Below are 26553 nucleotides of genomic sequence, written 5' to 3' on the forward strand. Positions count from 1 at the left end.
GGCACCATGCTTTGGGACCAACTTTACTATACAAGATATTCAGAGAAATATTTTCAACCTGTTGAGCACTTCAAGCAATAATATCTATAGGATCCTCACTAGCCTACCTAGCTAACCTCTTTCAAGCTAGAAACTCCTATAAATTAGCCAAGATTTATTAAGTAACCACCATGTGCCCAGCAGAATACAGCTCTGAACTGTCATAAATTTTGGGAAGGGGCCGAGGTAGGTGGGTAAGGAATATGCACTAACCAAACAAAAAGTTGCTTACCCTGGGACATTGGTTTTGCTCCTTGGACTAACAATAATGATACCATTTAATTTCTCAAAGCACTTTCACAACCACTAATCTCTTTTGGGCTCTATCCCCAAGCACCAGAAATGTTGAAATAACTCATACAAGGGAATACAGTGAGTTAGTGGAATTTGGTCAACAACCGACTCTCAGTCCTAAGCTCTTTCTACTTCCTTCACACTGTTCTGGTCCTTGATTTCTCTATCGGAGGATAAAATGAAGATGAAAGTTCCTGCTCCACACTACTTCTAAGGGAGGTTTGTGGGGGATGAAGGCGAATTTCAGAGACAGTGAGGAGAGAACTGAGCAGACTACTGAAGGAAGCTACCCCAGAGCCAATCTTGGCCCAGTAGCAGCAGGCTTCCGGCAGAGGGGGGGGAGGATGCAAGTTAAATGGTGCTCTGTCTGTTGTTCAACAAATATTGCCTCCCCCTTTGTTCCCTCATTTCAATATTTCCCCTGTACTAGGCTCCTGCCTTTTCCCCCACCAGCACTGGGCTGGCTCCCCTTTCTCGGGCTCTCTATAGAAATGTGACTCCTGAAAGCACCCCCAGGCAGATGTTGCTATGACCTTTCACCCAAGACTAATTCTAAGTTTGGCTGTTTTCCTTTCTAAGCTAAGCTGCCATCTGCCACCCCCAGGGGACAGATGACAATTCCTTCCACCCTCTAAATGAGGAGAAATAGAAGGGATGGAAAGACAGACAGGAAGGAGAGAAAGGAATAGGGAAGATGGGAGGGACAGAAGGGACCTGTTCCACACAAAACCAGGGACTTCCCTCTAACAGGGGAAGCGTTCTCTCTTCTGCACGAAGTTCTATGTTCGATGTGGGCAAAAGCTTGGGGGTGGGAGGATGAGGGGGAGCAAGGGAACACAACTTCCTTATCCTAATGTCTGTGGGCCAAGAAACCTCTCTGGAGACCACCTACTGGAAAAACCCATATGGGCACAGTGAAACTCCTGTCTACCTACATAGAACCAATCTCCTTGAGGTGTGAGAGAACACCCCTATTTCCAAGACAAAGTGGTCTGGGAGAAGTGTCGCCAAGCTATCCATAAGAGCACCTCACTTAAGACACCTGGCATGGGGCTTTGGGGAATTAGCAAAACTCCATCCATTTGCTTCACTTTTTTTTTCCTTTTAAACCCTTCCATCTTAAAATTAATACTGTGTATTGGTGTTTTTTTTTTTTAACCTTACCTTCCAACTTAGAATCACTACTGTGTGTTGTTTTAAGACAGAAGAGTGGGAAAGGCTAGGCAAAAGGGGTCAAGTGACTTGCCCAGGGTCACACAACTGGGAAGTGTCTGAGGCCAGATTTGAACCTAGGTGTTCCCATCTCTAGGCCTGGCTCTCAACCCCCTGAGCTACCCAGCTGCCCCATTATTTGCTTCACTCTAAAGCACATCTAGCATAAGACAATCAAGATTATGGTCCCCCAAAACCTGGCTTCACCCTATGGTTTCTGCCTTACATACTCACTCTACTTCCCTTTATGTTTTCTTCTGTTTAGCCAAACTACACTATTCACTGTTCTCCCCAGTCTCATTCTGTCCCCCTCTGCCTTTTAGGCAAGGAGTACCTTGGAGAGGGAATACCATACCTTTAGGCATTCTTTGCCTAAAATCAACTTCCTTCTACTTCTGCACATTTGAATCTCCCTTCCTTGATGTCTCTTGGCTAAAAATGATTTCTTTCCTCAAATTTCTTATAGTGCTTTGTTTCCACCTTACATTTGCCCCTTAATCCAGTCTATCTTAGATCAACACAAACCTGTGTTCATGACATAAGTTCCTTAAAGGCAGTGGTTCATTTTTTTTGCCTGATATCCCTTCACTAGCCCTATATATAGTTGATCCTTAATGATTATCTTCTAAATTGATATCATAGAATAATCCTTTTTTGATAAAAGGAATCTTTATTTTACAAAATGAACAAGATTTTAGGAGAGCATCTATTTGGTATACAGAGTGACTTAAAACTTATTTACAAGGCCTAGAGATGGGAGGCCCTAGGTTCAAATCCGGCCTCAGACACTTCCCAGATGTGTGACCCTGGGCAAGTCACTTGACCCCCATTGCCCACCCTTACCACTCTTCCACCTAGGAGCCAATACACAGAAGTTAAGGGTTTAAAAAGGTAAACAAAAAAACTTATTTACATCCAAATGGAAAGATTCTTAATACATAAAGTGAGAAAATCTGCATTTAAAAAAAGGAGAAATCATAAGATCCTAGAATTTAGAATTGAAAAAGGCCTCTCTGGTTATCTAACCCAACCCTTTCATTTTAAAGATGAGGCCACTGAAGCCCAGAGTTTAAGTGACTTGCTCAATCTCACACAGGCAGAGCCAGAATGGAACCAAAGACTAGTGACAAATTAATGAGCAGATAGCAATTTGTTGGGAGGTCTCCAATGGAATGCCTCCAGGCTCAGTCCTTGGCTTTGTGCTGCAGGGCATTTTTAATGAGGGTCAGATGAAGGCATAGGTGCTTTGCTTATCAAATTTGTGAATGACACAAAACACAAAGGGATCACTAGTACACAAAATGACAAAAGTCAGTCTCCAAAAAGATCTTGACATGCTAGAATACATTCAGTCAAAAGTGAGTAAATGTCTAGTCCTACATTTGTGTTAAGAAGTAAATCGGGGGTAGTTGGATGGCTCAGTGGATAGAGAGCCAGGCCTAGGATGGGAGGTCCAAGGTTAAAATCAGACCTCAGACACTTCCCAGCTGTGTGACCCTGGGCAAGTCACTTAACCCCCATGCCTAGCTCTTACCACTCTTCTGTCTTGGAGCCAATAGAGGGTATTGATTCCAAGATGGAAGGTAAGGGTTTAAAAAAAAAAAAGTAAATCAATCATACAAGTACAGACTAGGAATGTGAGGAAAAAGAGTAATTAGACTGGTTCCTATGAGAAGAAACAACAACAAAACTGGGACTTTCAGTAGGAATCATTAAGTACTTGTTGAATGATGGATGAATGGAGTTGAAGACTCAAGGATAATAGAGAAAAGAGGACTGGGCTGGAAATTAGATGAGTTCTGGTCTTAACTTTGCTAACTAGTTTTGTGACCTTGGGCAAGTCTTGGGAACTAGATGATTTCTGTTTCTCTCTCTTGGATCCTGATGGTTCCTTTGGCTGAGCTTGGGTTTGTCTTTGGCAAATTCATTTTTTAAAAATCAGGAGAGGTCCACTAGCCATGATCTGAGGGCTGAAAGCACTCAGCCCTAAGATCTCTTAGCAGGTATATATTATCAGATACTCCCATAGAACAGCCATTTTTCCTTCCAACAAAGCAAGGTAGTTCAGGAAAAAAGTCAGCAGAAGAGAGCAGGACTCCACGCTTCATGCTAGGGAAGGGTAGTTTCAAAAAAGAAAAAAAAAATCCTGAAGTGGAGTTGAGATTGCTGAGTCAGGCTCTCTCAGGCACCATCAGGTAACCTTTTGGTAACCCCCTGCTTCAGATTGTCCTTGCCGTGCAAGGACCCGTGGGAATAAGTGGAGGAAGGAAAGGGTCATGGCTTTAATTAGCCTGGCTCCTTCCTTGCCTGATTTTCAAATTAATTAATAATACCTCCTTCCTAAGCATTCCCTCCCCCCCACCCCCCAAGAATAGCCAGCTCTAAATGCTTCCAGGTGTTGGCAGGTGAGGCTCCAGCAATCCATCCAGGCTCAGCCAGGCACACATTTCTCCCTCACTGATCTACAAGGGTCCTTGATGGGCCACAGCTTTCTCTAGCCCAAGCTGCTACTACTCTGAATAATCAGCCTCCGTCTCTGTGCCTCTGTTCATCTCTTACCACCACTGAGCACAGTCCAAAGTTTGCTTAAGTGGCCATGTGCCAGTTATCAGATCATAAAAACAGGGATCAAAGCTGGGAGGCCAAGTCCCTAAATCTGTCCACCTCTACTACTTCCCTCTGTCCCAAAGAGACTGTCTCTGTCAGCCTACTTAAGGTTTCCTATGACTTCAAACTGCGGGAGGGGGGGGGGAAGGAATAATTTTTGCCTGGAAGGTCAATCCACTTGGGCTAACAATAAATACCTGCTATAGGAACAGAGTAATGGGCCAAGAATATGATGAAGGAAGCGATGGCTATGTATATAGGGCATCAGAGAACTGGGGTTCAAATTCTGTCTCTGGAACTACCCATGTGATCTTGGGCAATGATGTTTCTTCTTCAAGGTACCTTCTAGCTAAAAAAAAATCCTGTCCAAAACTAGCCCCAGAGCCCCAGTCCTCCCAGCTATTCTGTAGCCCTAGAAGGTTAGGAGTATTTTATCAGTGTGAGGCTACCTGACTCATGGCCACAGGCATCTAGCATCCCAAAGAGAAGACTATGAAATCCTTTCTCAATAAAATGGAGTTCTTTGAGGGAAAGGATAGCCCAAGCTGTCTGTCCCTCAGGCTTGACATGTCCTCCCCTCTCCAACTTCACCTCTACCTCTTGGAATCTAGGCTCCCTTAAAGTTCAGCCTAATTACTCTCTCCTTTCCTCTTAGAGAACCTTCGAGTGCCCAGAGGGCAAATTCAAGCTGTCTGTGAGCCCCCAGATAACTAGAGAAAATTGAGGGAGAAAGTGCTTGCTTTGGGCTGCTAGACAGAGGAGTGGTGTTGCAAAAAAATGTCCTCTGGCACTGGGAAAAGGGGAAATGGGAACTGAGGAGCTCTGCACCTGTGCCAGTGCCATGTCTTTGCCAATGCTTTCCTATATGAAACTCTCCCAGAGGCTCATTTTCTCTAAATGACTCTACCAACAAGCACTAAGCACCAGGCCTATACAAATAGGAAGAGACACACTTACAATGTCTGGCATATAGAAGCCATTTAAAATGTTTTATTGATACTAATATTTTCTTCATTATTTTCTTATGTCTCATCAATAAAACAATAGACAAAAAAAAGAAAAAGAAACCATTTAATAAAAGCTTTTTAAATTGAAGAAAATTCTAGGAAGCGAATGAGTCCTACTCAGTGGCAAAAGAATTACACCTCCACCTCCCAAGTTTCCATTTAGATCTCCTTTCTGCATAGGTAAGAGTCTGGAAAACTTCACTGCTTATTCACACTCAGGAAGAGTTTGCAGCATGATCTTTCTGTACCAATTCAAAAATGCCATTTATATTTCACCCCAGGAAAGAAACGAAAGCAGGCTCTCTCAAAGATGGCACTTCAGCCTCTAATGATCCTTAATTCTCTCTGGGCAGTGCCCTGGTCTGCTTTGAAATTCTACAGCTTCCTTTTAACTTCTACAAATCCACTGAGAGATCCTGAAGCAAGAGACTTGAGGAGCAGTCAAAAGTCCAAGCCCACGTCCGACCTGAACTGTGCCTAGTGTCCCCTTGTCCTTTAGTACCCACCGGCCAATAAGAATTAGCTGAAACCCATGCAGGCTAAAAGAGAACCAGGAATCCCACCTAGTTCCTTCACCACCAGAAGCCTCATTTGGTAAAGCAGCCATGTGAGGGAAGGCAGTGTGGACAGTGAACTAGAATGGGAATCAGAGCTTCACACCCTAATCCCAACACTCACTAGCTGTGTGATACAGGCAAATCATTTAACCTCCATTGTCTCCATTTTCTCATCTGGATAATGGAGGTGATCCTATTTGCACTACCTACTTCACAGGATTGCTAAGAGAAAAACATTACACCATAAAGCACTAATCTAGTTTTCATTTTCTCAATCTGCAAAATCCAGCCGCCTTCTCAGAACCGGTGGGAGGGGAGGGATCACAAAAATGGACACTTGTATTTTACTTTTCTCTGAGCCATGCTCCTACCCTGACCTTCCCAAACTAGGTTTTATTCCCTGCCACCCCCACTAGTGTCCTTAGGAGCCTTTGTGCCAACACCTGCCCAAGTAATTATATAGAATATCCTGACATTTCTGGGGGCTGGGCAGAGTAGAGGGAAATGGGAAAGTAGGTTTTGAAAGTTGATTCTTTTCAATCTTGCTGTGTCTCCTGTTTTCACTCCCTTCTCCAACAGGGAATTGGAGAGTAGGGGCAGGGGGAACAGAGCGTGGGCACCCAGCTTTAACCCGCTGTGACAGACTTGGGGGTTTTTGTTTGTAGAAAGAGAGGCGAGTCATAGGGATTACCTGAGCAGAGGCTGTGGTGGGACAGCAGTTACCCCCAAACACCTGCTCCTTCAAACCACAGACTTTCGTTCCACCTGATCTCTCTGGTGGCTAATTATCAAGATAGTAGTCCCTGCCTGGCAGGGAGGGGGATCGAGTTACTGAGAGCCTCCACCTGCAGCCTTCCTGTACTGCGGTCTCCGGCATCTCAGCCTCTCAGCCGTTGTGCCGGCGGTGTTAAGCAGAAGGACTGGGGGTGATCCCTGCCATTTCCCAGAGCAGGAGGGAGGGGACAGAGGAAGAAGAGGGTGAACTGCTTCAAAAAAGCTGGCCCCAAGTGGTCAGCAAGCTCAAGCCAGCTCTGATTGAGAGGTGCCGCCTTGATGATTAGTGAGAGGGGAAACTGGAATGAGAAAGTTCTCTTTGTCCCCCAGTATACGTGTCCTTTGTGGTCCCATAGGAAAAGCTCGGTACCAGTCTACTCATTTGGAGCACAAAGCACCAAAGGGGAGGGCAGAGGGAGCCCATACCCTCTTGAACTTTCCCTTCTCACTCAATCCCCTGCTTAGCCTCTAATGTCCTTCATTCTTTCAGTCTCCCTCCTCCCTCGACACCACCTCCCACAAAATAAAACTCCTTAAAGATTCCCTCATCCTACATATTGGGCTCAGCTCTCAACCTATCCATTAGAGCAAGTACAGAAACTTTCTTTTGTTTAATCAGCAGACCCCTAAAGTGTTTACATCTATAAAAGAAAGCCTGGGGAATCCCTTTGCTTCCTCCTACCTATCTGCATAGCTCTCATTCCTAGTATGGGCAGACAGAAAGGAATAAAAGTTGAGAAAGGTTAGACACCAAGAGCCTCAAGAACATTTTGAACCTATATTCTTTCCCAATCAGGCCAGCCATGAGCTGGGATCTAGACCAGGAATAAACCATGGTCAGCTTGGAGGTCAGAATTCTAGTCTTTGAACTGTAGGCCTGGAAAGGACCTAAAGGATAAGATACCCAGATCCTACGCTCTCACCTTAAAAGGAAACTTATCCAAGTTCATCGAACTCCTCAGCAGCAGAGCTGAAACCAAAACCTTGTTGTTTTCTTGCCTTCTAGGCCAGGGATCTTTCCATAATCCCCCACTGCCAAGTGTTATAAGTTTGCTAGTATTCTGTGTCATCTTTTCCCTTTGATATTTTTCAAGAAGTTACATCCTTAGAGAAGTTTTTTAACTGTTTGACCCTCCTCCGCTGAGAAAGAGGAAATATAGGAAAACAGACACACCTTCCTTCCCAGCAAATGTGGTGGCCTTGCCCAGCCTGAGAAAAGAGGAGAAATCCCTTTGTGCAGTGAGAATGGATGAGAAATGGTGATCTCTGGAAGCCTGTTTTCCCACCATCACGAAAACAATGCCTTAATAATTCTCATTGTTCCCTATTCTTTCCTCGGAGCAGCTCCAAAAGTGTGTAGAACTTGGCTACTTGGCCTACCCAGTCTATGGGGCAGTAGGGTCGGGGAGAAAGGGAGATGACAAGGGAAACAGGTCAAGCAACTTGCCAAAGGTCACCTAGTCCAGTGTGGTGGAGGCCTCAGGAAGGGAACTGGAGATTCCCCAGAGCCCTTGCCTAATGTGGACCCTCTGGACCAGGCCCCATAGCCACCTTCCCAATACCTCGAGGAACAAGATACTTCAGCGCCAGCAATGGAGGAGTCACGCAGGACCTGTGTGCCGCTAGGGCCAACTTTGGAGTTCACTACAAGAAAATGCCTTTCCCTCCATTTTGGGGGTGACTTTTTCTATGGAGTCCCCATCCATTCCCCGATCTCCCTTTCCCCCCTCCATGAAGTCTCTTTTTTGAAAAACTTCAGCTAAATGCCATTTTTGGCCATCTGTAGATTTTGTAGATTATGGCGTTTTAGCCCCATTTTTATTTCTCCCCAGTGAAGTAATATGCAAGTGTTGGAAAGCTGGGGCTGCTTTCACTTTTATTTTTGTAGCCTCAATGCCTAGTTGGCAGTTAGTTAATAAAGGCTTGTTGAATTAAACAGAATTGTATTAACTATTGTATTCTTTATGTTAAGTTTTATTCTCTCCACCACTCTGAATTTCTTGAAGGCAGGGACTGAATGAACCCTGTCTCTCTCACTACACCCAGCCCAGGTTTAGGCACACAAGGACACACTTGTATTACCTTCAGGTAATACTAAGCCAAGCAGGATGAGTCCTTAAATTAAATCATCAGGGGCAGGTGGGTTAGCACAGTGGAAGAGCACCAAGCCTGCCGACAGGAAGGTCCAGGTCCTGGGTTCAAATATGACCTCAGATATGTCCTAGCTGTGTGACCCTGGGCAAGTCACTTAACCTCAGTTGTCTAGCCCTTACTACTCTTCTGCAGGAAGCCTAGTATCGATTCTAAGATGAAAGGTGAGGGTTTTAAAAAAAATTAAATCGGCAATTTCAGTCACACTTTGTGCTAACAAGATAAGGGTTTTGATAACATCTCACAGAAGTAACAAGCAAGAGCAAATTTCTCTCTGAAGATCTTTGGAAGCTAGAGAAGGCCTGGGGTTTTCTTTTAGCAAGGAATTGCTAAAAAAGATGAACTTTGGGCAATTCAATTCATTCCACTGAAAATGGGAAGGGCCCGGGCGACTGAAATTATTGGAGATTCTGGGGGTAGAATTCTGGAAGGGAAGCTTCCAGTGGCTTCCCATGCTAATGATAAAAGACTTACATTTGTAAAGTTCTTCATGCTTTTCAGAGTACTTTTCACATGCCTAATGCTCAGAACAGTCCTGTGAAAGAGGGCAGGCATCACTCTTCCCATTCTACAGGTGAGCTGAACAGAGCTGGATTCCTGACTGAATCCTGTCTTTCCAGGAGACTCACCCTGTTTAATGACTCAAGACCACTGTAAAGGAGAGAGCATGTTATCCCATTGGCTCTCCAAGGGAAAAGAATTTTTTTTTCAAATGACAGCTGAAGGCAGCCAGTCTTTCCTCCCTCCTGGTATGTTTGTGTGTTTTCCTGTGCCAGGACACTCCACCCAGATTTTATGCAACATCACCTGATCTCCTGAGATGAGAAAGACCCAGGAGGGAGACAATGCATTCTTACATCCTGACATGCTAAGGCCGAAACACAAAACTCACTGCAGGCATGGGAGGGAGACAAGAGCTCTGTCAATAGCCTAAAATAGAGAAATGGGAGCTCTTCTTGGGGGCCAGCAACAGCTCATTCTCATCCCCTCCCAGCCAAATGGGGCAGACAAGGATAATCGATCAATCAACAAGCTTTTAATAGGCTCCTACTAATGTGCCATGAATTGTGCTAGATGCCAGGGATATAAGGACAAAAGACAGTCACTGTCTTCAAGAAACTTACATTTTAATGGGGAGAAAACATGAACATATCTTGGCATTCGTTCATTTGTGTCCCACTCTTCGTGACTCTACATGGAGTTTTCTTGGCGAAGATACTGGAGAGATTTGCCATTTCTTTCTCCAGTGGATTAAAACAAGCAGAAGTTAAATGACTTGCCCAGGGTCATATCCAAAACCCAATCTAAAACTCAGGTCCTCCTGACTCCAGGCCCAGCACTCTGTCCATTGAGCCACCCAGCTGAACATATCTAGGTATAGACAAAACATGTACCAAGTAGATGGGGGCAGGATAAGGCATAGAAGTTGGGAAGACCAGGAAGGTCTCATGCAAAAATCTGTGCTTGAGCTGAGTCTTGAAAGAAATTGGGGATTCCAAGAAGCAGAGGTAAGGAGGGCAAGCATTTCGGGAATGAGTGCAAAGATATAAATGCGACGTGGAAAGCTGTGTTCAGGAACAAGAACGCCAACAATGGAATGACCATAAACCACATAGAGGTTAGGGTCAGATTGTAAAGATTATTAAATACCAAACCTGAGTACATATTTGATCCTAGAGGTATCAGGGAGCCCTTGGAGTTTGCTAAAAAGGTAGGTAACATGGTTGGACGGCTCTGAAAAATCACTGTCAGCTGTGAGGAATATGGATTACAATTGAGAGAAGATTGTGGCAGATAAGGCTAATTAGGAGGTTATTATAGATAAAATCTAGAAACAAAATGGTAGGGATAATGTAGGTTAATGGCTATGTAAGAAGAAAGGAAGGGGCAGCTGGGTAGCTCAGTGGATTGAGAGCCAGGCTTAGAGACAGGAGGTCCTAGGTTCAAATCTGGCCTCAGACACTACCCAGCTGTGTGACCCTTGGCAAGTCACTTGACCCCCATTGCCTACCCTTACCACTCTTCTGCCTTGGAGCCAATACACAGTATTGATTCCAAGATAGAAAGGAAGGGTTAAAAGAAAAAAGAAGAAAGAAAGGGCTAGATTTGAGAGGTATTGTGGAGTAGAAATTGTTGATTATAGATATATAGGAGTGAGGGGTCAAGTTGGATGACTAGAAGGATGATGGTGCCTCCAACATGAATAGAGAAGTCCTAAGAGAGAACAGTTGGGTTCAGAGGTAAAGATGGTAAGTTCTGCTTTGGACATGTTGAGTTTTAAATGCCTATGGGCCATCCAGTTTGAAATTTTCCAACAGGTAATTGTGATGCTAGACCAGCGCTCAGGAGAGACATGGGATGGATATATAGATTTCTGATTGGTATAGAGATGATGATAATTAAACCTATGGGAACGGAAGAGGTCATCAAGTGAAAAATTATGGCTAGAAGGGGAAGAGAACCCCAGGACTGAGCCTTGAAATGCACTCACAGTCAGGAGAGAAGACATGAATATCCAGTAAAGGAAACTAAAGAGCACTCAGATAGTTAGCAAAAGAACTGAGACAAAAAGCAAGAGAGACAAGAGTATCCAAGGAAGTTAGTGAGTAGTGCCAAATGCTGCAAAGAGGTTGAGAAGGATGAGAACTGAGAAAAGGTTAGTAGATTTGGGTAATTAAGAAACCATTTGTACCTCTGGAGAGAGCAGTTTTAGTTGAGTGATGAGGTCAGAAGCCAGATTACAGAGAGGCTAGAAGAGCGTGACAGGAGAAGTAGAAGCACCCAGTGTGGACAGCTTTTTTCAAGGATGTAGCAAGAAAGAAGCATTTTTGATGGGAAAGACATAAACTCTAGTCTTTATCTTGGTGGTGATGGGACAAAGAGAGAAGAAAATAAAAGTGAGGACAAAAAGGCACAAGATGAGGAAGACAGGCAGAGACACACAAGACAAGGAGTGAAGAAACAGAGAAACCCTGATTGACAAGTAAACGAAAGACATATGGTTTGGGACTGAGGTTAGAAACAGATAAAAGGGACACACGGTAAGAAAAACAAGAGATGCAGAAGAGGGTGGACAGGCAAGAAAAGGGAAGATACACATCCAGGAAGAGAGGTAAAGGAAAACTGGTAGGATCTTACACACCTAATAAAAAGGAGCCTGGGAGTATATCTGACACTGTTCCTGGAGTGTTTTCATGTTTTGTTTTTTCCTTTTGGAGAGAGGAAGAAGATGGGAGGTGGTGGGTAAGAGTTAAGGGAAAGATGGGCCAAAAAGAGAGCTGCATGCACTATACTATTACCTAAAATCATGTGCACTGGAGATGCTACAAAGACTTTCACATTCTGTCTTTTCCTTCCAGTCTACAGAAATCCGTGGGTCAGCCACAGCCTAACTGAGAAAACTGAAGACAATAGGTAGGGCTCTGGCCTCTGCTGCATTCTTCCACACTGCTCCTTAGAAACCTCCCCCCCCTCCCCTTTTACTGGGAACAGCGGGCACAGTGAAAAAGGGCCGTCTGTCGCCTCCGCCTTTTGACTTCGTGGCCTGTCTAACATTTTAATAGCAGCCCAAGGGGCCAAGGAGACTATCTCTAGGGTCAGCTTGTCACAGGGTCACTCTCCAGCCAGCAACTGTCACCAGCCCCTTTTTCTCTCTATCCAAGCAGACTAATGGCCCCGTCCCGGGAATGCGCCGCCAGTAGAGCAGAAGTTGGACAAACGGGAAAAGGAGGAGCCAGGAATGAAGGGATTCCATGAATGGTTCAGCTCATCTCCCCCTATGATATCCTTTCTGAAGAGAACAATGATTACGCTCACTGGCCTTCAGCTGTGTCCGATTTGTTCTGATCTACGGGACTCCCTGGGACTCCCCAGACCTCGGATGCTTCTGTCTTCAGCCAGCCTTGGGGAATCACAGACTCACGAGGTACCCGGACCATCTCTCCTAGGCACTGAGCTGTGTGTATTTCTTTCTCAGACAAGCCCAGCGTCTCTGCATTCCTTTACATTTATAACATTCATTCAACCACCATGGGAAGGTTGGGAAGGCAACATTCATGAATTCTATCCACCAACCAGTCTTTCCGGCGTGCCAACTATGTGCTCAGAATTATAAAGGACAGAGAAAATGACAGCCCCAATCTATTTGGGAAACCAGGTCCTAGTATTTTATTTAATTGTACATGTGTCTTGTCTCCCCAATGAAACTGTTAGTTCCTTGAGACCTGGAAAGCAGAGACTGTTATTAACTTGGTATTCCTCCTCCCCTGCCATAATACCTAACAAAAACAACGGCTTTCACACAGAAGCATTTAGTAAATGTTTACTGAATTAATGGCACATGGGAACCCCCCCCCCCCAACCCCAACTACCTGATACACAGTATAGCAGGCAATAAAGTTGAAGAAGCACTTGTACAACTTGGAAAAGCCCTACACAAATATGAGCTATTGTTCAAAGTCAGGATCAGATTTCTCTCCTGCTCTCTCCTTTTTTTTTGACCAATTTAAACCCTTTTTCATCCCTGCATGCCCCACTTCAAGTCATACATCCTCCATAAAGACTTCTGTGACTACTGTAACTTAAGCCGATCTGAAAGCATTGCAGCTAGAAGAGGTTCAAAAGCATTTACTATTCTCTTTCTAGAAATGAAGAAATGGAGGCTTGGAGAGGAGAGATAAGCTATTGAGACTAGAGAATGGGCTAGATCCCACGTGGACTGAGGCCCAGAGACCAGTGCTTCCTCTAAAGCACCACATTGTTGGTGGTCCTCCTCAGCACTGGTTCTGGAGTCATAGGACCTGGGTTCAAATTCTACCTCACAACCTATCTGTGTGACGTTGGGCATGTCACAATCTCCCTGGGTCTTAGTTTCCTCTAGTTATAAAAAAGGAGAGGGTTGGATTGGATGGCTTCTGAGGTTCTTTCTAGGGTCCAAGTCTATGATCCTACAATCCTTTGAATTTTTCATCTGTTTACTTATCTAATAGAAGCTATGGCAAGAACCAAACTATGACTGACTGGGGCTTTATAACATTTCTTAAACTGACCTGTGTTACATATATGTTGGTTTGCCCAGTTTCTTCCTAAAAAGCAAGGAACTAGGTTCCCTCCTCCTTCTGTCTCCTCTACAATGCCTCGCATTGGGCTGGGCACATAGGAGGTTCTCTGTAATTATACAAGTGACCCACAATAAGTAATTATTTTTTTTTAACCCTTGTACTTCGGTGTATTGTCTCATAGGTGGAAGAGTGGTAAGGGTGGGCAATGGGGGTCAAGTGACTTGCCCAGGGTCACACAGCTGACAATAATTATTGAAAGATGGAGTTCATCACTAGTGCTAGAGAACAACCATAGACTTTCTCAAACTATTCCTTCCCATCTCCACAAAGACAGGATCCTGGGTTAGAGGGGACCAAGGGCCTGAACTGGACAGACACATATCTCTGATGGTCTCATGGCTCAGAAGGATCCATAAGAAACAGGTACCTTTCTTGTCTAGAACCTAAGCTCAGGGATATGTACCCACTCTTTTTTTTTTTTAACTCTTACCTTCCATCTTGGAATCAATATTGTGTATTGGTTCCAAGGCAGAAGAGTGGTAAGGGCTAGGCAATGGGAGTAAGTGATTTGCTCAGGGTCACACAGGTGGGAAGTGTCTGAGGCCGGATTTGAACCTAGGACCTCCCATCTCTAGGCCTGGCTCTCAATCCACTAAGCCATTCAGCTGCCCCTATACCCACTCTTAATAAGTGGCTTTCTGAACTGAATATCGCCATTTTCCCACCCCAATCTTTCCCTAAGAATCACAGGCCAGCACTAGCTCTAGTTAAGAGTCCCACTGGGAGATGCAAACCAACCTCCCCTATTCACTAAACATACCTACCTGCTTGCCTGCCTGCCTTCCTGCCTTCCTTCCTTCCCTTTTTAAAATAAATAACCCTTACTTTCTATCTTAGAATCAATATTACGTATTGGTTCTAAGGTGGAAAAGCAGTACGGGCCAGGTAATGGGAGTTAAAAGTGACTTCCCTAGGGACACACAGGTAGGAAGTGTTTGAGCTCAAATTTGAACCCAGGACCTCCTGTTTCTATTTACTGAGCCACCTAGGTGCTATTTGAACCCAGGACCTCCCATCTCTGGGCCTGGCTCTCAATCACCGAGCCACCCAGCTGCCCCCTCCACTAAATATTTCTTAAAAGCTGTCACCAGAAAAACACCAAAAACCAATCTCCCTGGAAACTTCACATTTCCAGTAAGTACATAATTTCCGCTTACTGACCAAAACTGAAAGGAACTGGTAGGTGTGGAAATGAGCTTCCTTTGAACAGATCTGGACTCATTTTTCCAAGGCCCATGTGATGATAGGTGCTTCCCAGACACCCACTGTCTGTACCTTGTAAATAAAGCATTAGGTTTCTCTCCCAGCAGTATTTCCTCCCACTGTTTACAATGGGAATCCCATGCCTATTTGTCTGTCTGACAGATTGTAGCTAGCGAATCCAGGAATGGGGAGGCCTTAAATATCTACTCTGTGGGCAAACAAGGCCTAAAACAACCAACTGCTTCCATCAGGGAACCCGGGAAAACTTGTTAAAGAGGACTTGATGGATGGGCAAATAATTTCTCTCCTCGACTTGATTAAGCATGAAACTTTCCCTATTAAATCCAGCCCTCCCTGACTGGAGAGTCCTGACTCCCAGAAAAATGCCTGGTGCTCACTGAGTAACTTTCCTAATATTAACTCCAGACAGCCCCAGGCATCAGGGGGAGGAGATCTAAACTGGAGCATGAGATTAACTCCCAAAGGAAGGATAATGGAGGGAGCACCTTAAGAGTTCAGCCCTTGTTACTTTTCATTAGAAAAGAACTTTCTTCTTGGGCCTCCACCCGCTAACACGCTAACATGAAACAGCCTCCTACCTTGGTTTTCCACTCTCTTAAATGTAAGCAACTGAGAGGAGGAGGAAAAAAACCCTTGTTTCTGGGTCCCAAACTAATCCTTAATGAGGGGAGGCCACTCTTTCGGCCGTCTTCCAGGTGACTCAAAGAATACGAAGAGGTTCACAGATTTCTATGAAAGAAAGGAACAAGGAAGATCATCTAGTCCTATGCCTCATTTTAAGATAAGGTTCAGGAAAGAGAAGAGAGTTGGCCAAGGTGACACGGCTAATTACTGGGGGACCCAAACACTGTCTTCTCACCTCACACCCAATTATAGTGGTTTCCCCTACATCGGGCTATTCCAATCTAAGTAGGTGCTGCTGGACTGAGTTTACTTTTAGTAATACCTAGGGGGAAGAAAAACTATTGCACTACAAATTACCAGTGTAAACAAGATTAGAAGATGAATATTTACTCTCCTTAAGAGAGCAAACTGCTTCAAACACTCTAGAAACACTTTATTTACATGCAAACAATGTAAATACAAAAAGAGCCTCTCCATTCTTGCTTCAGTTGGAGCTAGTGTGTTGCTAAACTCAATTAAAAAAAAATTTTTTTTAAGCCTTTACCTTCAGTCCTAGAATCAATACTGTGTTTTGGTTCTAAGGCAGAAAAGTTGTAAGGGCTAGGCAATGGGGGTTAAGTGACTTGTCCAGGGTCACACAGTAAGTATCTAATGCCACATTTGACCCCAAGACCTCCAGTCTCTAGGCTTGGTTTTCAAGCCACTGAGCCACCTAGCTGACCCCCTAATCTTTCTACTTTTTAAAAAAATTCTTCAACAATGTTTCATATTTTTCCTCAATTACATGTGAAAACAATTTTTAGCATTCATTTTCTAACATTTTGAGTTTCAAATTCTCTCCCTCCTCTGCCCACTTCCCCAAGAAGGTAGGCAATATGATTTAACAACAAAAAGATACATGCTAGCATATGAAACATTTCTACATTGGCCATGTCATAGAAGCCATGTAGACATAGATAAAAACCTGTGAAGAAAATAAAATGAAAATTGGCATGTTTTGAACTGCATTCACTCCTTTATCAGTTCCTTCTCTGGAGGTGGAGAGCATTTTCCATTGTGTATCCTCTGGGATTGTGTCGGATCATTGTACTGCCAAGAATAGCTGAGTCATTTACAAGTTGTTCATCCTATAATATTGTTGTTAATATGTACAATGTTCTCCTGTTTCTGTAGAGAGCAGGAAAAATTTTTGTGAACCTTCGCAGGTGGATTAAACAAGTGTGGTGTAATCCACCCCAGATTTGATGTTCAACTGAAAGGTCTGGAAAAGTGGCAGAATAATCCACTACCAACCAGTCAGTTTGGGTTCATTGTGCTTACAACCTCAGCTGACATCACAGACCATGAGGAAGCAAGACGAAAACACACAGGAGGAAAAATCTTGAGATTCTTTTCCTAGGGGTGTAAAACACACATAAACAAAATGCTCCAATAGGAAAATAAAAACTCTGCCCCAGAATTTCAATCTTTTAAAAAATTATAGGTTCACTAAAGCACAGGCAACACTTTTGTTAACTTTTGTTTATGCTGCTGTGCTTAGCTGAAAAGAAAACTACTTCTTTTTAAAAAAATTTTGTGAGGGCTTAGTCAGGACTTAGGTTCAAATCTGGCCTGGGACACTTCCTAGCTCTGTGAATCGTGGGCAAGTCACTTAGCACCCATTGCCTAGACCTAGCCATTCTGTTTTAAGAGGTCTTACTAGGACAAAGTGTTAAAAAAATATTCTGTGATTGAGGCTGATCTCCCCCTGATTTATAGAATCTAAATTGGAAGAGACCTGAGAGCAGATAGTTTACCACACTCTGCATATCCCTCATTTCTTCACAAAAGAAAATGAATTCAAGGGAGTTTAAGTGATTTGCTCAAGGACCCACCAGTAGGGCCAAAGATAGAATTTGAACCCAGATCTTCTGACTTCAGTCAACACTCTTTTTTTCCCCATCTGCCCCACAATTCTGGTTCTGCTACCAACTTACTGTGTGACCTTGAGCAAAATGCCTAGCCTCTGGGTCTGAGTTTCACCAATCTGCAAAACAAGGGCCATTTTTATACTAGATGATCATTAAAGTCTCTTAAAAGTCCTAGCAATCTATGAATAATGTTACTTCAAATGACTCCAAAAACAATACTCAAATTTCATTCAACAAAGTGAGTGTCTTAAGAGCAGGGCCTTATTCCAGATAGCAGGGTTCTAAAATGCCTCAGCATTTGGCTCCCTACCCTAAAGCCACCACTATCTCTGAGCCAAAGGGTACTCAGGCCCCTGGTCCAGAGACCAGACCTCAGTTTTCCTGGGAAGATCTGGGGAGAAAGGAAAGAAGAAAGCTTCCACAAAGCTGAGCCTTTCCCTGAACATCTCTGCATTCCAGAAAAGGAGTTATATACACTCATGGAGAATGGCCAAAGTGTCAGTCATTCAATCTTTTTTGCTTTTCCCATTTCTCTGCAGACTCAGCCATGATGGGGCAGGGAGGGGAGGGAAAAGAATAGGCATTGATAGAACACCCACATGAGGACCCGACTCCAAGGTGGCAGAAGCAGAGACCCAGCTTCTGAAGGTCCAATCACTGGGCACCCTTTGTTGGCACGAAAACCAAAGCATTACCTTCAATAACAACACCTCAGATCCTAGCATCCTACTTAGCTTTATTAGAGATGGATGGTGTCAAAACCCCATTTTTCATATGGGAAAACTAAGGCCAGACATGGGAAATGGCTTGGCCATAACCACAAACCAGAAAAGAAACTAGAACTCCAGTCTCCACGATGAGGGTGGAGTTGAGTGGGGAGAGAAGGGGATGAAGGAGAGAATGCCAGATTTCCTCTTGCTGTCCTTAAAGTCTCATCAGAGAGAAAACCAGCCACACCTTAGAGCCAGCTCAGTAATAAGAAGTGGCCATAAATGATCAAAAGTATGGCAGACCACATTAATTGTCCCCTGAGGCCAGCAGCTAGTTAAATCTGTTTATGCTTCCTACAATCCACATTCCTCTCATGGATTTTCCCAATCTCCATGGACAGGTGGCTCCAGAACCTCTCTCTTAACAGAAAGGTGAGTCACTTTTATTAGCTAGCAACTGACCAACCTAGTCTTTGCAATGTAGCTGCTCCATTTCTGTATCCGTGGATAAACATATATGCAGATGGAGAATAATAGTGTCTTTGTTGTTGCCATTTGTTTTTTTAGGAAAAATAATCATCCATATTTTCGCATAATCCATAGTTTCCATATTTTGCTAATATCCCCCTTGCCAGTCAGGAAGGGTTTCTGGAGTGGCTGTTTCCCTGGATAGGGAGTTTGGGGGACAGGCAAAAATGAATTAAGCTTTCTGCAGATTGAGAGAAATCTGTAATTGTCAAGCCTTAGAATTATGATTTCCACTCATCCCTGAGATGAGATAGGCTATTTGTTCAGGAAAAGAACCCCTCCTCTTCTGGCCCCAGCTTCAGTAGGGAATCCCCCAAGGCATGAATGTCATAATTCAAGAACTATAATTGGACCAAAAAGATCTGACCCAACAGACAAGTGGAGGATTGGGAGTTCAGCCCTCCATTCTCTCACACTGCACACCCTCAGGCAAATTGTTTCATCTTTCCCAGCCTCAGTTTTCCCATCTATAAAATGGAAATAATCATACTACCCACCACCACCTTGTGGGGGACCAGAATGTCTGTAGAGTACTTTTATGATCTCCAGATGAAAGCTTCTGTCAAAGTGCAAAGTTATTATTGTTACATTATTGAGGAAAGCAATCTAGACTCTCAATCAACTCAGAAAAGCCACATCCTTTCACTATTTATAGAATAGACATGAGAAACAGGAAAGGTCCCTCCTCTCCTATAGTACTGGGGAGAAATCACTCTTCCCAACCTCATTTTGAGCAGTGGAATGCTAAGACTCAGTGGTTTTTTTTTTTTAAATCTGTGGTGGAGTGTCCCCTACCCAACTTCTTAACAGACCTGGGCAGATAAGCTCCAAATTTTATCACCTCGGAGACTTATCACCAACGGATTAGCCCCGGTGGCTTGGCACACTTTACCATAACAGTTTTTTGGGTCTTCATACTATTGAGAATCACCTTTATCTCCTGCTTTCCCCCCAAACTGAAGGTTTATTTCTCCTCCCAGTCTCTCCTAAAACCCAGGTAACAGCCTCTGAGCCCCTTTACCCCAGAAAGATCTTGGTGTAGTTATTTAAGAGCTTCCTTTTATCCATTGTTCATTCAACTCCACCCTCTTCCTGTCCAGCCTATATAGTTCAATCCTCTACCCCACCCCCCTTAAAAAAATTTTTTTTCAGGGAAAAAATGTTGGATAATTCACAGAACCAATATATACCATAAGAAAATACTCTTCTTTTAATCATTGGAAGCAGAATTAAACAGAATGATAGACCCAGACTTTGCAGGACTCTCTTTCTTGCCATCTATTTATCTTTCTAATTATCTACCCTCTAGTTTATAGGCAATCCTTTCTACTTGACACTGTATTTTTAAACACGTGTTTTTCTAACCCTTACATCCTCCAACTATAAGACAGAAATGCTGCATAAACAGAGGAAGTCCTGTAACAGACCCATTTTTTTTCTCTCCCAGTGATTAGCTTTAACCTCTCTTCCCCTTTTGCTCCCTTCAATCCTAAACAATATTGGTACCAGTGATAGTACAAAGAGTATTCAGTCAGGGATCAGGAGACTTGGGTTCAGCTCCCAGTTTTAGTACTTACCACTGAGTGACCCTGGGGAAGTCACTCTTCAAGCCTCAGTTCCTTCATCCTGTCTACCTCACAGAAACATGCAAAAACACAAATGGTACCTCTACTAAATCCCTCTCAGTGCCCTCACAGGAGAAAAGCCTCTCATTCTTCCTCTCTCTTTCCAAATGTATATACACATAATCCCTGAAGAGAAATTTAACATTCCTCTATCAAATTTCTGGAACAGAAGGATGCTGGGCAAGCTCGTATCTTCCCCAACCCTCACAGAGAGGACCATGGGGGCGGGGAGTAGCTGCATCTCTGTCAGTTCTCATCAAATGAGAAGGATTCCCTCCTGCCCAGGGGAATCTGGCAATACCCAAGTTAAGAAAGACTAAGCTTTTCAAACAATGCACAGCAGCAAAACCATCTCCCAGTGGTTCTCATCCAGTGACAAAGGTCACTTCGCCATAAACAATTACATTTAGAATCCTTGATCCAGACTTATCAAAAAAAGGGTAATTCTGGACCCAGCTTGCCTCAATATGGCCACAGCTCCCTGCTTCCCTGCTGTAACCGAGAACCCCCAAATGCCAGAACATTGCCCTACTAGAGTCATCCTGGGGTATTTATTTCACTCCATTTTCTAATTGGATTTGGAGGGGAAGCACAATAGGGCCTTTATGGCCCAACCATGTTAAGTGCCAGGCCAAATTGAGGTGTGGCCCTGGGCCAAAAATGGAAGGGGCCAACTCAGCTTCTGCTATCTCTGCCCTGGACTGGGCTTCATTTAGGAAGCTTGGAAGTAAGAGTTCCCAGTAAAGAGATATTTGGGAAGGGAGGAGGGAAGGAGGTAGGGAGGGGGTGGGGAAGGGATAGCTCTTTCAAGGTCATGTCTTCTGCTCCCTGTTTGAGGGCTTAAGGCAGAGGATTAGGGGCTACAATAGCCAAATTATCTTCTAGCAATGGGAAAAGGGGTCTTCTGTGAAAAGGCCCATGACTACTATGAAAATTCAAAGATCCAGCCACAAGGCCTGAGTTGACACTAGCAACACTGTCTTGACCAAAGGCATAATAAGGGGAAATCACTTGCTTTACCCCAATAGTTTCTGTTTCCAACAGAGGGCAGCAAGCCAGAGGAGAAAACCTCAAAGTCTGACGACCCAAATCCCCATCAAGACTGTTGGCTGTTCAAGGGATTCTTCTCATTGTTTCAGAGGAAGGTGTTCTCCTTCCAGGTCGAACCTTGGAAGCATCCTTACCTAAGGTTTTGGGGACCAGAACCTTATTAAGAAGAGAACGTCAAAGCTAAGGAAGACCTCGAAGAACATCTTGTCCAACCCAGCCATTTTAGGGCATAAAAAATTGAAGTCTAGAGAAGAGGAGGGACTTGTTCAAGGTTACAGAAGGTGAGCCAGGATTAGAGGGCCCCCTCATCTCCCAACTCCCAGGGCAATGGAGGTCTTCTTCAATACCAGGCTGCCTTTCCAAAGTTTTTCTCCATCTCCAATTATATTATACTGAAAACTCTGTAGGGTTTATGTAAATCTGCTGGGGGTGGGGGGTAAGATAAAATAACCAAGATGGAAAGTAGGGGTGGGAGAAGAGATTGTGGGGAGAGGGGTATGGGGAGAGTTATGCATTCTGGGAAGCCACACATGATTAGTCACACAGCATTAATCTGCCTCCCTCAACAATAGCTGCCGAATTTCGACTGAATCCCAGCTGTCGGTCCTTGAATGAAAGAAAACAAGATTTAGGGCATCAAGCGTCGGTGAGGCTTCTGCAGGGGGAGAAAAAAGCCAAAAAGGAGGAAAAAAAAAACCCCAGCGTTCATTCATTAGTGGCTCACAAAGAGGTCTCCTCTTTGTCTATTAAACTGCTCATGGGCCTGATTAATTTGCTGAAGTTTTGGGGGAGGAAGGGGGTGAAAGGGGTGGGGTGGGGAGGGGTGGAGAAGAGAGCTACCAAACTAGGCAGGGTAGCTGCACTGAAACAGATGCACAAGCATGATGCCCAGTGTTGTCAAGGAAATCAGCCAGTTAACAGTTGGAATGAGAGGGCCTCTGAGATGCAGAGCAAGGGGCTACTTCTTAATCTGAAGCCTCAGTGGTAGGGATGCCTTCGCTCATTTTTCCCCCCCTTTCCACAACTACCAAATGCTTCCCTCATTATTCATATCAAGGATGAACTCAAGTTGAAGAGCATCTGGCTTAGAGGCAAAACCTGATCAAACTAGATTTAAAATAATAATTCCTAACTCTTTTTGCTATCTTCGGTTTTCTAAAAATACTTTTTACCATGTTCATTGTTTATCTTCCTCGAGCCCCATAAAAGTGCCAATGAAGGAAACCAAAAATTACAAGCCCCATTTTGCAGAGCAGGAAACTGAGGCTCAGAGAGAATTGACTTACTCATGATCTTACTCAAGATAATTAGGGAACTAGGATCCTGATCTCAAAGTTATACAGTCAGTCAATAAACATTTTTATTAAATGTCTACTCTGTACTAAGTCCTGTGCTAAATGCTAAGGATACAAAAATGGCAAAAGACAGTCTCTGCCCTCAAGGCTCTCATAATCTAATTGAAGGATTGAAATTATGCAGAGTAAAGAAATAGAGTCTAGATTAACAGATAATTTACAGGAAGTGGAATACCAAGCAGGTCAAATCAGTGTTCCCCTCACCCCAGGAGGAAGGTTTTCTTTCCAAAAGTGCCAGTAAAGTATTATAGAGGGTCTCTCTAGAACCCAACCCTTGAACTAGAGAAGTCCAGATGTTTTAAAACTCAGGTACTTATATCATAAAATGTTAAAAACAATAGAAACTGACTTTATCCTAGAGGAAATTCATCTATATACATAGGGGAAGGGGGTGGTGGTGGCAGAAGAAAGAAACACTTATTAAGCACCTACTATGTATCTGGCACTATTACAAATATTATCTCCTTTGATCCTCACATCAACCCAGATAGGAAGGTTCTATTAGCCCCATTTTACAGTTGAGTTAACTGAGGCAGACAGATAGATGTTCAATGACTTACCCAGTCACATAGCTAATATCTGAAGCTGGATCTGACTTTAGGTCTTACTGACTCCAGGTACATTGCTCTAGTCACTACATTCTTTAGGATGAGATTTATGAGCATACCAATTCCACTTGTATCTCAGTATGTCATTCAGGAAAACTTAAACTATGTCAGGGCAGTTACATGGTTTAGTGGATAGAGATGGACCTAGGTTCAAATCTGACTTCAGACACTTCCTAGCTAAGTGACCCTGGGCAAGTTCACTTAACCCAGTCGCCTAAGTCTTACCACTTTTCTGCCTTAGAACCTATACTTATTATCAATTCTAAAATAGAGGGTAAGCATGGGTTTAAAAAAAATTGAACTATGTCCACTGGAAGATCAACTCTAATGGAATACTTAGGGGAAGAAGAAGAAAAGATATGGAAATTGAGGCTCTGGTCAAGGACATAAAAGTTTTGTAAAGTGTCCCTCTATCCCAGTGGTTCCCAAACTTTTTTGGCCTACCGCCCCCTTTCCAGAAAAAAATATTACTTAGCGCCCCCTTAGTTATTTACCTCCCCCAAATGCATCTGTGACCATCACCACCTCCCAGGATCGCTGCAGCACCCACCAGGGGGCGGTGGCACCCACTTTGGGAATCACTGCTTTACCCCAAAATGGAAAGAAAAACTTTTAGACCAAAACAACCACCGCAAATGTTGTAACTTGTACTTACTAAGTGATTGCCACACTTTTTTCTAATAAAAGTTACCATATGATCTCTCATTCTTATACCATTATCTCAGAGGGAAGACAATGCTTACTGTAAAGACTACCAAAGATTAATATACTGAAGATCCCACAAAAGCAGAAGGGAATGGTTCTCAGATCATTTAGGCTACATGTATACTTACATGCACGATTCTGTTCCATTGTCATGGATTTCACACTTGCCTCCATTCAGACAGATTTCTGAAGGTTGTGAACACCGCAAGCCTAGAAGATATGTATAAGAAGTCCATCGAAGGTCAAATTTATGAGTCTGAAGCTATTAATTAATATACCAACCTGTTACAGCCCTGGAGAATTCAAGAGTCAGGGTTCAACCTTTAAAACTTCCAGAAAACTCCCCTCTTCCTCATCCCCCTCCCAAGTTATCCCAGGATAACTTGTAGAATCTTAGATTTAAGATTTGGAAGAAACCTTCAAAATCATCTTGTCCAATCTTTTTTATACTTATTTGAGTTTTCAACTCTGTATCTTCTCTGCTCCATCTAGCACAGCGCTATGATTTTAAACCATCATGAGCACTTAATAAATGTTCATTACTGTTGAATCAGTTTTAGAAGAAAAACGGGAAACATTTGCTAAATATTTGATACCCTCTATTTACGTGTATGTGTGTGTATGTACATATATGTATGCACACACAAAGGTACCAGATTTCTTAGGGGTGGACCTCCTCCTAATGACTTCCTTTGATATTCTTAATGAAGTCAAAAGGAGGTAGGAATAATGGCAGACAGAAGGTTGGGCTCTTTCTACAATGCCAGACTACCCAAGGTCTACCCCAGACTACTAGCTCTAAATTACACAACAGCTTGGCAAAGGATGGGCCAGTTACCCAGAGGCCAATCCGACCAACTCAAGTACTCAAAAATTCCCCCAGCATAACTCTCTCAACTTCTGTAGATCTCTCCTCTCGCCCACCCACCCCAAAGCCTATACTTTAGGGGAGACCCACATCTCTCCAACCAGGAGGAGGAAAGTGAAGGAGAGGAAAAGGGAGGGGAGAGGAGAGGGAGGAGGGAGGGGGAAGCTGAGACTACAGTGAGCGCTCAGAAATGCAGTGAATTGTCTGCCTGTTCAAACATCCATGGCAAAGTGACTTATCTAGCCAGTCCTGGAGGGGGAGTCTGAATAGCCCCAAAGCAAGCCGCACACACTCCCCTCCTGGCTCGTGGGAAAATGCAACAGCTGCGGGGCCCAGCTTCCCCTGAACTCCAACAAAGCGGGAATCAGAGCCGCCCATTGTAGCTCGCTTAAAGACACCTCTTGTTGCATTATTGACTGTAGGGCTGGGATTGAATACCCTTACCTCCCGGGACACTCAATACCTGCTCCCGGGAAGATCTGAGCGGCACCAATGGGCCCGCCCCCACTCCCCACCCCTCAAACCCTGGGCCAATTCACAGAAACCCCCCCCCACTCCCGCCCCAATGGCTCGCTCCGTTTGTGGACAGAGAGACTTGCAAAACGCTTCCCCAACCCCAAAGCCCCAATTATGGGTTCGGGCTACAAAAATCAGTCACTAGAAAGTGGTGGATCCGTCCTGGCCAGAGGCCTCCTCTCTGGGACAGTCAACTCAAACTAATAGTTTAGAGTGAGGTGGGGGAGCTGTGCCCAGAGGCTGTGGGCCCTTTTACACTTTTTTCAAAGGAGGGCGGATTAGGATTAAGGCAGTGTTGTTCTTTGCACCGCTCGAGAAGGGGCGCCCACGAGACGTGGGAAGTAGAGAGGAGGCGGGAGGTAGGGAGTGAAGGAAACCCGGCCGAGGGCTGCCTGACTCATCGCTGCTCCGCGAGCTGAAAAGGAGGGAGCCGTATGGGGAGCCCCCTGCAAGTAATCGTTCACACAATCCCCGGGGACTCTTGTCATTCCTTAAAGCCAGGAGCAAAAGGAAACTCTAAAAAACACACATATATATATATACATGATGTATACATATATACATATATGTATATATATAGAGAGAGATTGAAAGAGAGAGAGAAGAGAGCGCACAGGAGCCACCAAATGTTCTCTGAAACTTTTTTTTTGCTTTTTGCTTTTTCCAGGTAAGATGCTTAAGTTTTACGCTTTTCGACCCAAAAGTTATCCCCAAATATCCCCCTCCCCACCAGGTGGCCAGGGTCAACAGAATGGCAGGGAGTGGGGCCACATAGGCCGCCCCCACCGCTCCGGGAGAGGGCTTCCGTCGGTTTCCTAGCAAAAAGCTCAATACTGCTCAAAGCTCGAAAACCCCGCGCCGCTGACATCCGCCCCCAGCCCTCGACCCGAAAGTGCAGTGGGCAGACGGGGAAGAAAAGGCCAGAGAGAACAGGAAACCTGACTCAAGTTCGAATAGAAAAAGGTCTCAGCCAACAGAAGAAGAAACCCAAGGAGAGGGGGAGGGGATGCATGTTGGGCGAGGGCGGGGGGTGAGGGGAGGATGCGGGTTTGATGGCGAGTTGGGGTGG

General features: G+C 44.2%; 1 protein-coding gene across 2 annotated transcripts in view; it reads right to left on the bottom strand.

Annotated features, from left to right (window-relative positions):
* The window catches only part of NOTCH1 (notch receptor 1), an 82572-nt gene that overhangs the window by 50378 nt on the left and 5641 nt on the right, over positions 1 to 26553 (bottom strand). For both annotated transcript variants that reach the window (XM_044661274.1, XM_044661273.1), the window contains exon 2: positions 24229 to 24310. In XM_044661274.1, coding sequence (XP_044517209.1) covers positions 24229 to 24310 — 82 coding nt within the window. The remainder of the gene's footprint in view (positions 1 to 24228; positions 24311 to 26553) is intronic.

The sequence above is a fragment of the Gracilinanus agilis genome, chromosome 2 (genome assembly GCF_016433145.1).
Source record: "Gracilinanus agilis isolate LMUSP501 chromosome 2, AgileGrace, whole genome shotgun sequence".
Lineage (NCBI taxonomy): Eukaryota > Metazoa > Chordata > Mammalia > Didelphimorphia > Didelphidae > Gracilinanus > Gracilinanus agilis.